General features: G+C 41.2%; 1 protein-coding gene across 1 annotated transcript in view; it reads right to left on the reverse strand.

Annotated features, from left to right (window-relative positions):
* Positions 1 to 1,392: 1,392 nt before the first annotated feature.
* The window catches only part of DCLRE1C (DNA cross-link repair 1C), a 56,069-nt gene continuing 43,843 nt past the window's right edge, over positions 1,393 to 13,618 (reverse strand). The window contains exons 11-14 of the mRNA XM_082255901.1: positions 7,922 to 7,976; positions 7,610 to 7,698; positions 4,719 to 4,819; positions 1,393 to 2,369 (exon numbers count right to left, since the gene is read on the reverse strand). Of these exons, the coding sequence (XP_082112027.1) occupies positions 1,435 to 2,369; positions 4,719 to 4,819; positions 7,610 to 7,698; positions 7,922 to 7,976 (1,180 nt within the window). The 3' untranslated portion in view covers positions 1,393 to 1,434. The remainder of the gene's footprint in view (positions 2,370 to 4,718; positions 4,820 to 7,609; positions 7,699 to 7,921; positions 7,977 to 13,618) is intronic.

The raw sequence follows: 13,618 nt of genomic DNA on the forward strand, positions 1-13,618 counted from the left end.
ACACCTCAGCACCCCTCCATGCCGCGCCGCATTGATGCAATAATTCATGCAAAAGGAGCCCTGACAACGTATTGAGTGCATACTATACTGTACATGGACATACTTTTCAGCAAGCCAACATTTCTGTACTAAAAACTCTTGTTTTTATTGGTCTTATGTAATATTTTAATTTTCTGAGATACTGAACTTTGGGTTTTCACTAGCGTACACGCCATAATCATCAAAATTAAAAGAAAGAAATGCTTGAAATATAAAACTGTGTGTAATGAATCTATATAATATATACGAGTTTCACTTTTTAACCACTTAAGCCCCGGAGGATTTGGCTGCTCAAAGACCAGGGCCTATTGTGCGATTCGGCACTGCGTGACTTTAACGGACAATTGCGCGGTCGTGCGACGCTGTACCCAAATGAAATGGACGTCCTTTTTTTCCCACAAACAGAGCTTTCTTTTGGTGGTATTTGATCACCTCTGCGATTTTTACTTTTTGCACTATGAACAAAAAAGAGCGACAATTTTGACAAAATAACAATATTTTTCACATTTTTTTTATATGAAATTCCCCCAAAAAATGTAAAAAAATCAATTTTTTTTTAACCTTTTAGGCCAATGTGTTTTCTGATACATATTTTAAGTAAAAAAATAAATAAAAAAAAATCGCAATAAGCGTATTTTGATTGGTTTGCGCAAAAGTTATTGCTTTTACTAACTAAGGGAAAGATTTATGTCATTTTTATTGTTTTTTTTTTTTTAACGAGTAATGGCGGCGATCTGCGATTTTTTTTTTTTGCGGGACTGCGACATTGCAGCGGACAGATCGGACCCCTGACTAACATTTTTGACACTTTTGGGGGTACCAGTGACATTACTACATTAATCAGTGCTATACATATGCACTGTTACTATAAAAATGACACTGGCAGGGAAGGGGTTAACTTTATTGGTGATCAGTGGGTTAAATGTATCCCTAGGGGCGTGATTCTAACTGTGGGGGGGGGGGGCGTGGCTTGTGATGTAACCACAGAGACATACGATCCTACATAGCAGGATCGTACAGTCTCTGCAGTTACATCAGGGAGAATGACAGTTGGCTGTGTTTACATCAGCCGTCTGCCTTTCTCCCTCTCCAGCGGGAGATCGCGAGTGACCGGCTGACATCGGAGCCACTGGTCACTCGCCAGGGAAGGGAACGAGCGGGGGCGGGAGCTCGCCCCCTAGAGGCTCGTGGGCGAGTGACGTACCGATATGTCACTTTGCCCAGCAGCGGCTGCCTGCCGCAGTATATCTGCGGTGGGCGGTCGTTATGTGGTTAAATTGGATTACTGAAATAAATTAAAACTTTTGACGATTTTCTGATTTTTTGAGATGCACCCGTATATACCATTATTTCCTATAATTATTTTTGGAAATGAAAAATGTGACTGGAATGTTTTCACTCTTGTTGAAATGCTGTGATAGCATCCCCTGTGGCAAGTCGTTGATAGAGGCACTGTAGTTTGGTTGGATGTGGCAGCTCAGCTCCAGGTGATGACGGGATCTCGAAGTCCGAAGAGCTTTGAGAGTCTACTTTTCTATCACTCTCATGCTTTGTCAGGTCCAGTGCTTCACCTTGGTTTTTACTTACTCCAGAAGGCAGTTTTGCATTGATAATAGGGTCGCAGTTTACTATGCTTTGTCCTCCTTCTGGCTTGGTCTCTTCAGGTAAGTTACTCTCTGAAATACTATAAGACGACCTACGTATAGATGCCATTTCAGCAGCTCTCCTTTCTTGTGATGACAGCAGCACTGTGTCAGCCTGACTGTCCCATCCCTGACTACCTTGTTCAGAGATATGAGTAGACTGGGAGGAATTCAAGGAGGATATATGAGTAGAATCGTCATCTGAATCACTGACAAGTATTGGGGACTGAGAGTTCTTGTCATCCCCTAAACTTTCTACATGGTTTTCATTGTCCAAAGCATCATCCCCTTCCACAGATTTGAAGAATGTGCTCCACTTTGGCATCACATCTTCTTCAGCTTTGACAAGTACCTGTGTACAGGTATCTGGTTTGTTTTCAGATAAATCTGTGCACTCTACAGAACACTTGCCACTTTTACTGGGCTCATACTTTGTAACTAGTTGTGGGGTATCCGCTTCTTCTTCATCATCATCATCATCCTCTCCATTGGACTCTTCACAATCCACAAAATTTACTTTTGTGGTAACAGGAACTGGGGAGGCAGTGGGATTCTCTATAGGCTTGTTGTGTTCGCATTTAGAAGACAATAGGTCTTCCTTTGATTTCCAGCTGTTACTCCTGACAATTTTTTGCTTCAAATGAGTTAATGGGTAATCATCAAACAAATCCTCAATGCCATCCTCATCTGTAAATATAAGAATTAAAGTTCATGCTTTAGAATGATATAACATCCATCCAAAGTCAGGCTATCACAAACTTAATCCTGAACCTTACAGTAAATGACAAGTTGGACTTACAGAAAATGACCAGAATGACAAAGTGTCATCCTGCTCTGAAGCGGACCTCTGGTAATGGACCACACAGTGCAACGTCTGTGCACAAAACACCATGTCCAGAGATATTTGGTTGTGGAGCATTTTGAGAGCTCCCTAGTTAAGGTAATTTAGTTTTTGGAATTAGCTACCTGCAGAGAGTACACAATAGCAAGATGGAAACAAAGAATACTTTACTATACTCTATTAGTCTTCATGATAGCATAAAATTGTATGATTTCCAAGAAAAGAAGGGTATAATGCGACCCCTAAATGGTATGTAAAGCTTAAGAAGTTATACATTTATTGAACTTGTTGCTGAAATCACATACAAAAATAGCAAAAACCTCCACCAAACACTGTAACAATGTTGTTATTCATTAAAACTTATTAGACAGAAGGGCCCAAACATGGATAGACAACATACAGCATGGGGCATTATACCATCTTCAAACCAGTTTGCACCGAGCGTGACACAAGCTAACCAGCCTAAACATATGAACCAAAGAGAGCATCTACATGGCATGCAAGGGCTCACTGGTGAAGCGGTGCAACTCCTCTATAAATGTCTGGATATAGAGAAATTCCAAGGTAAGTGAAGTTAGGACCATGAGGACTTTTCTTGAACAAGATATACCAAGCATTCACTGGGCAGTGTTCTCAGGATTAATTGGTGTGAGAAGTGCATGACAGGCTGAACATGAGGGTCATGAATTTCTTAGATGTACCATCAAGTGCAAGTTCAAATAAGAACGATTGTCCTGCATATACCACACAATGTTGCCAAATAATGAAACAAGTTCCTCCGCACATGTGAACATTAACTGCTGTTAGGCAACAAACAAAAACAGTCCCGATCTTCAGCGGGTGAAGCACTATCAGCTGATCCCAAATGAAATGCTCCTGCACAGACTGTGTGCTATGGGAGGGCCCACTATGGAGGTGGTGTGCTGTTCAGTACACAACTTGTAAAGAACGCTACAGACTAAAGCCTCGTACACACAAAACGAATTTCCGCCGACGGGTCGTCCGTCTTTTGTCCAGAGTGGTGTCTGTTGGTTGGAATGTGCCTAGACTGCACACGAATTTTCCCGCACAACAGAATTCTACTTCAGAAGTGATGTCATGTGTTGGATTGCTTTGTATGTGTTCTTCCGTCTCTGAGCATGCCTAGTCTTGCTCATAAGATTTTTCCCCATCGAAATCTGTACTAATGAGATGAAAATCGGATGTGTTTTGACGGTCGACAAAAATTTTATAGCCTGCACACCAGGATTTTTTCGGCCGAAAAGTCGGAGTCGGTTGTCGGAAGCATCATACCAACAAGCTGAAAATCGGCAGATCGGTCGTCGGACGAAAATTCCGGCCGAATTTCCACTCGTGTGTACGGGCCATTACTGTTGAGGCACTGATCGGGGGGTGTCCCTCAGGCTGGTCCGTCTCAGTACCTTGCGCATTCAGCGCCCTGAAAGAAGACGCCAAGCCTCGGCTCCTCCATGCTGTGCTCCACGGCTGCTGGCTCCCATCTCATCCACCTCAGTGATAGTCCGAACCTTCACACATGCCCAGTTCAGCCTACAGTTTTTTGATATTTTTGTATGTGATTTGAACAACAAGTCCAATAAATATATAACTTTTTAAGCTTTACCATTTGGGGGTCACAATATACCTTTCTTCTCTTCCTGATTGACAGCTCGCTCCAGCTCTCAGTGCGCAGCTAAGAGCCAAAGCTTGCTGCAACCGCCCCCCTCACCACCCCAGCACTTCAGTGAATGCTGAAGGGACAGAGCAGAGAGTGGTGACTGACAGTCACTGCTCTTCGTTCCAAGATGACAGAGAATTAGGAGATCGGTGTTCATGTGATCGCTCAGTTCTTGGCCTCAGAGCCAGAAGGGGACAGCTGCAGCATCAAACCAATGGAGGCGAGTATGTGTGTTTGTTTTTATTATACTCCCACACTTCGTTTTAGACATTATCAGAAGATATTTTATACATGTACTGAATGTCAGCAACACAAAACAACTGGAGCATCTTACAAAATGTTTTTGTTTCAGGTGGTGCAAAACTCAGCACAGGACCAATATACATATAGAACAAGTGTAGAAACTGCCCTCCATAGCCTCCTAAATTCATATATTTGCTCCACAGAACTTGATTAATGACTGCACATACTTCAATCATTGAATGTGGGTAACAATACACATAAAATATATGGTTCTCACCTTCCTCCAACAATTTCACACTCCTCGTTCGCTTTAGACTGCCCAGTGGCTTATACTTAACTACAGAGCTTTCTGAATAGGATCTACAAAGTGGCTTCAAGCTGTAAAGAGAGATAACCCACATTAAAAAGGTTACTATCTAATAATTTATTGTTGACAATACTTTATTTAAAATTCAGAATGTTTGATATTTAACCAATTCCCATCTGGGGCAATTTGTTTCATTTTCCCTCACACCTTAAAGCCTGAATTTTTAGCTATAAAACCCCTATAAAATGATATATCTTCTGAACACAAATACTCTATAGGATAAAATATTTGCATAAGTGTTTACGAAATCTATATTTTAGATAAAATGCACCTTAATTAACTTAGTGCACACAAATACAAGTCATTCCCCTGTTTTTGAGGAAACAGACACTAAATATGTCAAGCTTTAAAACTGTCTGTGCCTATAAAGTAACAAAAAATTACTGTACCCAAAGTTATCAATAGGTGTTGACGCCTGAAATGCTTTTACAGCCCATCAGTTTAGAATTACTATAAATCAGGGGTGTCCAAACTACGGCCCTCCAGCTGTTGCAGAACTACACGTCCCATGAGGCATTGTAAATCTCTGACATTCACAGACATAACTAGGCATGATGGCAATTGTAGTATAAATAAAGAACCTACAATTCTTTCTTTCACTCTGGTGAGAGAACAAATACATTTTGCAGAATCATTTACATAAAATGTGTGTGCCCGATTTGTGCATTTTCATGTATAAGTGTGCATGAGGCAACGCGTTTCTTTTAATTTTTTAACATAACTTAATTGTTAATATCACTTTTACAGGAAATCTTGATGTCAGTTGAACAAAATTGAATCAAGCTCATGACATCTACTGCAGCCTCATATGAGCTTGTTTTAACCTTTTTGGGTATAATACGGCTTTAAGTATGTAATATATCACCAGTCCTTAGATGCAGTGGCTGCATTCGTTTTTAGGACCAAGTGGATTTTCTGCAAGCAGAAAAAAATACCTGTTGGCAGAATGACAAGGTGAAAAAGGGAAAAAGGAAACGAATGCAGCCACGAATAAAGGACTGGTAAGCTGCAATATAATACTTGTTCTTGAGTGTTTTGCTTTCTTCCTTTCATGCAAGGGTGTATACAATATATACAAAGGATGTTTTCTCGGCAGCTTCTTCCAATAGTACTCAATTCTAGGGAATTCATATGATGCAAAAAAAAAAAAAAAAAAAGAATCTCAGAGAGAGCTTACATTAGTATGTGCACTAACCCTTATTATGGAGGAAAGTGTTTTTTACTTAAAGGACCTCTATCAGTAAAGTGTCACATAACTAGGGGTCCTTTTGGAGGATAACTGTACATTTAGGGAAACTGTGCAGTGAACCTTTAGACATAAGCAGGGTATACATGACAGAGACCTTCAAAATGTAGCATTTATTTTTACGAAATGTGGCACTAACAGGTGTGGCAATATGGCACTTATTTTGGCAAAATGTGGCACTTATTTTGGCCAAATGTGGCATTTATTTTTCAACTTTCCACCCCCCTTCCCATCGTAAAAGGGATAATAAATTGTGCAACTTGAATCATATTAACTACTTTATTACTATTTACAGGTATTTACAACAATTTTAGTTTTAATTATAGTATAATTTTATGTGAGCGACTATGCTCTCCATAGAAAAATTGAGGCGACGGTCGCTGAGGATGTACTTTAAATTTTGAATTTTTAAATTTTCGTGCACAACTTGCAGAATATCTTCCCACCTTCCATGGCAAAATTGCTGTCACCATTAATCCACTTCTTGAAAAGGATTACGTTTGAACTAGCAACTTTAGGCATATTGAATTAGGAAAACACGAAAATGTAAAACACGAGCGATGACTTCAGTAATACGCTTCAGCTTGGTATGAAGGACATGGGAAAGGGAGCTGATAGATATATATGTGCATGCATTTCCCTACGGTCCTCCCCCCCTGCTAATGGATTTTTAAATACAGTGTACACAAAGATATACACTGTGGGACAATCCCCCCTCCCCCTTTGCAGCCAATCCACATACACATATACATCCCATAATAAGTTTATCTAAAGGCAGGCAGAACAATGTGAAGTCATTAACATTTAACAATGAGACAGGCACAATTCACATTCCCTCCCAATACACAAACAATAGGGAAGTCTGCCAATTACAGTCTGTGTGTCTCTCTAACAGACCAGCACATGGAATACACTGTGTAAGGTGGTATTCAATCTTCATATTTCTATATGAAGACATTGCTGGCAAATATTACTGTCCCACTTTAAGAATATTAGAATATTTTTTTTTTCTCGAAAATTGGCCCAAATAAGGCAAAATATGGCATTTCACCAAAAAATGGGCAAAATGTGGCATTTTAGTATAGCGCCAAGGCAATATGGCATTTAAAGGTCTCTGTACATGACCTTAAAATTGTCCGGTTCACCAGCCTACCAGGAACCAGCCTAATTTTAGTTTGTGTGTACTGCTGTCTGTTAAACATAAGTACACCTGATTTTCCTTATGAGCGAGTGACAGAAAAGTATGAAAATCAGAGACTCCAATGTAATGAGTACTTAGAATAGGGTAGGCAATGACAGGCCCTGTATCTTTCTGTACAGATTCCCTAAATTCAGATTATTAGGCGATACTATTATGCTTCCTGGTGTAAAGTTCCCCTTTTGGATAATGCTATATTATCACTGTCTAAAAGGTAGACTGTGTTTACCTATACAGGTAGGTGGAATTTTAATGGCGATAAAAGGCACTACTAGAGCTTATATCCCCTTTAAAAGGAACATGCACGGTTTTACACTTTTCACAAGCATATTAAGGGGAAAAACAGCTTTTACTCACATTTCTTCCACATATGCAACTGTTCTTCCTACAGGAATCACATTTGGATATGCATGTGTTGGCTGAATATACCTGAGAAAATCTTTTATCTACATAAAAAAACAAAAAACAAAAAAAAAACAAAGCATGATTAAAAATGTAAAAAAAAAAAAACAAACAAACATCCTTTATCTGGAAAAGAAAGGCAGAGACAGACAAATACTGACAAAAGCAAATTAGTTTAAATGCGCTTGTCTTACACCAATATTAACCAATGGGATTGCGAAGAATGTCAGAGAAGAGAGGCAAGCAATGGACAGCAGTAGAACATACCTCACTGTACGACGAGTGGAAAGAAAAGCACGCTCGGTATGAGCTGTCGCTGGTTCTAAAGGAGAGAAAAAAAAAATAGGAATTGGGGACTTCATGTAACTTAAAGAAGTAAACTCTAAGGCATAATTTGTACCTATAGGTAAGCCAGGCTTTCCTAAGGGTACTGTAAATATCTCCTAAACGTGTACAGTTTAGGAGATATTTACATTACATGCAGCCAGTGCCATTCCTTCAGAGACCCATACCCATGCCGTGAATGCCGGTTCCCCCGTGCACGTGCGGGAGTGACGTCATCGCGGCTCTGGTCTGTCACACAGCTGGAGTCGCATAACTGGAAGGAAGACCGGGAGAAGATGGACACTGCCTCCAGGGATTACATCACATAGCTGGAGGGCTTCGCTTTCAGCTAAGATTCAAATAATGTGTTGGTATATTATGCATACTAGCACATTAAGCCTTTACCTTGCAGGTCCAAAAAAAATAAAAAATCACAAGCGCAATAAAGCCAAAAGCAAACACAAGCGGACAATGATTTTAGGACTTTAAATTATATTTTTAAATGCAGATATGTCTTGTTAACAGTTGCCCGATTTAAAACCCATTAATATCTTGGGAATAAAAAATATTATTCAGGATTTATGTAGTGCTTTAAAAAATAAGGAAGACGGTACAGTTACAGCACAATTCAACACAAGAGGGTTAGGAGGGCCCTGCTCGTAAGAGCTTGCACTCTATAGGAAGAAGCAATTGATATAAACAGTATTAACTGTGGGAGGAAGAGTTCATGAAGAAAGTACAATTCCAGCTGTTAGGTAAAGGTGGAATAGGCTTCTGTAAAGAGAGGTTTTCAAGCATCATCTGAAGGACAGAGTAGGAGATGGCTTAATGAATTGGGGTAAGAGGTTCCAGAGAAAGGGAGATGGTCTGGAAAATTCCTAGAGACGAGCATAGGAGGAGGTGACAAGGGGACTAGAGAGCAGGACGTTTTAGGAAGTGCGAAGAAAATGGTTTGGTTGATAGAGATGAGGCTGGTGATGTAGTTTGGGGCCGAATTGTAGATATCTTGGTATGTAGTTGTGGTTAATATTTTGAATTTTATGCTATGGGGGAGCATAAGCCAGTGGAGGGATTGGCTGAGAAGGTTGGCAGTTGAGCAACTGGACAGATGTGGACAAGTCTGGCAGCAAAATTCATGACAGACTGAAGGGAGGATAGCTTTTGTACAGGCAGGCCAACAGGGAGGGAGCTGCAATAGTCAAGACAGGAGATAACAATGGAGATAAATTGTTACCCCAACATCTCATATTCCTGATATGTGCCTGCTATACCATGTACTTACCGTATATAAAAAAAAGTATCCTGTTCTCTTTGCATTGCTTCCTTTGTGGGAAATCCCTGGTGTTCCTGCCAGTCCCTCCGCTTTCCTCCTAAAAACTGACCACACTAAGCAGGGGAACACCCCATAGTCAGTTCTCTGGCTGTGCTGGGAACTCAGCCTGCTCTCCTCCAATGATCACACTTGTCCTGACACGCCTCCTATGCACAGCCTTTCACTGGGAAGTTTAGTGTACTGCGGTTTTTCCTACCACTAGCTCTTATACAACTGAGAACACACGGAACAGAGGGAATGTGATCACTTATCACAAAGGGAAACAAGGAATTTATGTTTTTTTTTTTATAGCTATACGCAAAATGTTTTGCCTTTCATTTCGATTTTAAAACTGAATAGATTGTTTCTACAATCACTTTATTAAGCCACTTTGTGGAGTCATTGTTAGGAGGGGGGCAGAAAGGAGAGGCCAGAGTCCAGGAATATATCTAGGATTCCCATGTAGGCATATCTAGTTAACTAGTAAATGTCTAGGCTGGATTTGTACTGTTTCCTATCCTCACTGGGCTAGTCTTGTTGCTCTGTACCCACTTTCCTCCTACACAGACATAGGAATGTGATCCAGCTACAATCTAATATATGTGGCCAAATGTATTCTACTAATTATACTGAGCCCATATTCTGACCTCGACATAAAGTCAGTTTAATAAATAATGCAAAAACAGACTGATACGCATATACGAAAATGTATTTACAATCATTTTTAGAGGCCCTAAATGAACATCATTTTTTTAGAGCTGACAGTGCAGCACTATTTCCTTCTGTGGTGCAAGTTAACAAAAATAAACATTGTTTAAGAGTCCCAAACTGTAAAAGCACCACCCCCTACAACGATGCCTTAAAACTGGCTTCACATGCATAGATTTCTTTGTACTGTTCTGGGCTGAGCAAAAAAGAACTCCAACAGACTCCTTCATCCACACATGGACCAATCACCTCTATTGGCTATTGTATTCTCACAGCTGGCACCCACAGCTGTCAGAATACCCAAACAGTGGCTGCAACTGATTGGCTGCAGTCAGTGTTTGGTCCACAATTTTCAGCCCAGATCCTTCAATCTTTAGATCAAAGTTGTTGAGCTTGGTGGAGCCACTCACTGATTGAATTTCATCTTATTTAGCAGAAAACGAAAAACCATTGATTTCTATGTAAGGTAGCTTCTTAAAGGGTTCGTAACGCTAAACTATTGCCTTGCTGCCAGACCCTCTCTTTTAATCTTCTATCCTGCATTGTATAACTGTTTGTATGAAACAATGTCTCTAAATACCTTTTTGAGAAGTGTATTTAGGTCTGTCATGTGACTCCCAGCAGCTCTGATAACACAATCCAGGGCTACAGCATGAGGAGCCGAGCTTTCCCTCTGACGTCAGCCGGGAGTCACGTGACCGCCGAGCTGTCCACTTGGCTCCTCCTGCTGTAGCCCTGGATTGTAGTATTACAGCGGCTGGGAGTCACATGACAGAGCTAAAGACACTTCTCAAAAAGGTATTTAGAGGCATTGTTTCTTACAGGCAGTTCTACAGTGCAGGATAGAAGCTTAAGAGAGAGGGGCTGGCAGTGACATTTGACTGGTTTATTTTCAGCAGCAAGGGGGGGGGGGGATACGGACACATGGAGCTGACAGGCAGGGAGGGGAGGGGGGAGAGGAGAGCTACGGATGGCGGAGGCACGCAGGCTGACCACGGTGGTTAGGGCTCATGAGCCATGAATATCGTGGTCAGCACAGAGAGGGGGACACAGGAAGTGGTAGGATCAGCCGGGTTTTTTTTACAGTTTCCAGAGGGGCAGGTTAGACAGCACAAGCACTGTGCTATTTAACCTGCTATAAGAAAACAGGATCTTTTTTTTTTTTTTTTTTTTAGGGTAACAAACACTTTAAAAGGTTTATGTCAAGCCATAACTTTTTCTTTTAAATTTTTGGATAGAGTGGGAAAGAATTTGATCAGATAAAAAGGGAGATATTTTTTAAACTTCCCATAAAATTATTTTCTTGAAGTCTATTGAGGACCATAGGAAATATAGAAATTCTTACACAGTCGGTTATACTGCCGACTTCAAGAGGTTGGGACACTGGCGCATAGCTCCACCCACTTTCTCAGGCAACACTGCAGTCACAATCTTTAAAAGACAGGATACCTCCACCATGGCCTCAGTTGTAATTGAGTACCTCCAGCCACGTTGAAAGATCTAAACAAAACAGCAACAACACAACAATAAAACCACAATCAAGGGAGGGTAATAGCTACTGACCTAAAAGACTCCCAGAAATACCGTTACTGGAAAGTCTAAGGATTTCCCAAATCATCTTTCAGGACAGCAGCTGGAGATAAGCGAGTACTTACTCTAGGGTGGGACCACCACTTGTAGGAATTTTCTGCCAAATGATTGCTCGGACAAGAAGGAGATGGACAAAAGGTTGGCGGAATTATCTCCTGAGACTAATGAAAAACAGAAACCTTCGGCAGGAATCCTGGGTCTGTCCTCAGAACTACCCAGTCCGGAAACATTTTCAAAAAAGACTCAATAATAGAAAAAGCCTGCAGCTCACTGACTCTTCTAGCTGAAGTAAATGGTCAAAACCTTCTTTTAGTCAGACCCTGCAAAACCAATGACAAATGCCATTTGGGAAAATTCTTAAAAAGCACTGGTCTGGCTCTGTCCAGAGCCCTAAAGAACCTTACAAGCAAAGGGTCCTGTGACAACTGTTTTTCCAAAAAAAAAAAAAAAAACTGATAACCTGGCCAACTGAGCCTTTAAAGATGCTGGCTGGTAAACCTTTCTCCATTCCGTCATGAAAAAATTCAACAATGGAAACTACCTCCTGTGGAAAACAATTCTTTGAGGTGCACCAGGAGTTGTAGCATTTCCAAGTCTTGAAAAAAAAAAAAAAAGCCCTTGTTACATTTTTCCTACTATCTAGCAGTGTAGAAGTTAACTCATTGGGCAGACCCTTTCTAGTATTTGTTCTTCAGTAACCATGCTGCTAGCAGAAGATGGCCTATGTTTGGATGAAGAAAGGGTCCCTGACCCACAGTATCTTCTCGCAGAGGCAACATCCAATGGGGTTCTGCTGCCAAGTTTAGAAGCGTTGGGAACCATGTTCTCTTTTGCCAATGAGGAGCCACTAGAATTAGGCTTGTGGTTTCCTCCTGAAATTTTTTGAAAACAAAGAGGGATCAACTGAAATGGGGGGAAAGCTTAACACAAACGGAAGGTCCAAGGCTGGGCTTATGTGTCCAGACCCTCCGCTTAGTCTTCCCAGTTCAGAGAAATGTAAACTGGCACTTTTGTATTTTCATGAGTATCAAACAGGTCGACCTGCGGAACTCTCTATCTGCTTACAATCGTCTGAAAGATTTCTGAGTTCAGGCACCACTCTGATTCCTAAAGTCTCTTCCTGTTCAAGAAATCCGCTACTTGATTCAGACTGCCTTTTATATGTATGGCTGGCAAGTATGCCAGATTGTTTTCTGCCCATAACAGGATCTGGAGAGCTAAGACCAGGAGAACACTCCTTCTCGTGCCTCTCCTTGCTTTGAGATGTAGGCTACCGCCGTAGCATTGTCGGATAGCACTTGAATATGATGGCCTCTGATCATCTCCTGGAATGACCAAAGACCTAGGAGAATGGCCCTCAGTTCTCTCCAACTGGAGGATCTCTTGGCCTCTGTGTCTGATCAAGATCCTTGGGCAATCTTACCCTCGAGATGCGCTCCCCATCCCCAAGAGCTTGCATCTGTGGTTAGCCTCATTGCACCAGGGAGTGTCCAGAACAAACCCTACGTTAAACTGGTCTGATTCCTCCACTACCATATTTTCCTCCTGACTCGAAAAGGGAATTGTGATCTGCTTTTCCAAGGATTCCCAGTGATTTAAATTCTGTAGAGTTGTCTGCTGAAGATCCCTGTCAAACAAAAGATCACACAGGTTCACTTCACTAAGGCCGATGACCTAGAGGACATTCTGATGGATTCCGCAGAGGCATCCGCCATGTAACTAACTGCGTTTTGTAGAACCAGTAAAGTATCAATCAGATCTTCCAGGGAAGTTCCGGCCTCAATGTGCTATTTCAACTGTTCCAGCCAGTGCATAGGGTTCCTGGCTATCACAGTTGAAGCCATAGCTGGCTTGACATTGGCTAAAGTTGGTTCCCATGCCTTTTTAGTAGGGAATCAGCTCTTTTATCCTTGGCATCTTTTAGGATACCTATATCCTCAAAAGCCAGATCTGTATTTTGAGACTCCTGGGAAAAAGCCGCATCTCACTTGGGCCTTTTGTTCCATACATGAGAACCATCCTCATCAAAA

Source organism: Pelophylax lessonae (assembly GCF_965119305.1).
Source record: "Pelophylax lessonae genome assembly, chromosome: 4".
NCBI classification, from domain to species: domain Eukaryota; kingdom Metazoa; phylum Chordata; class Amphibia; order Anura; family Ranidae; genus Pelophylax; species Pelophylax lessonae.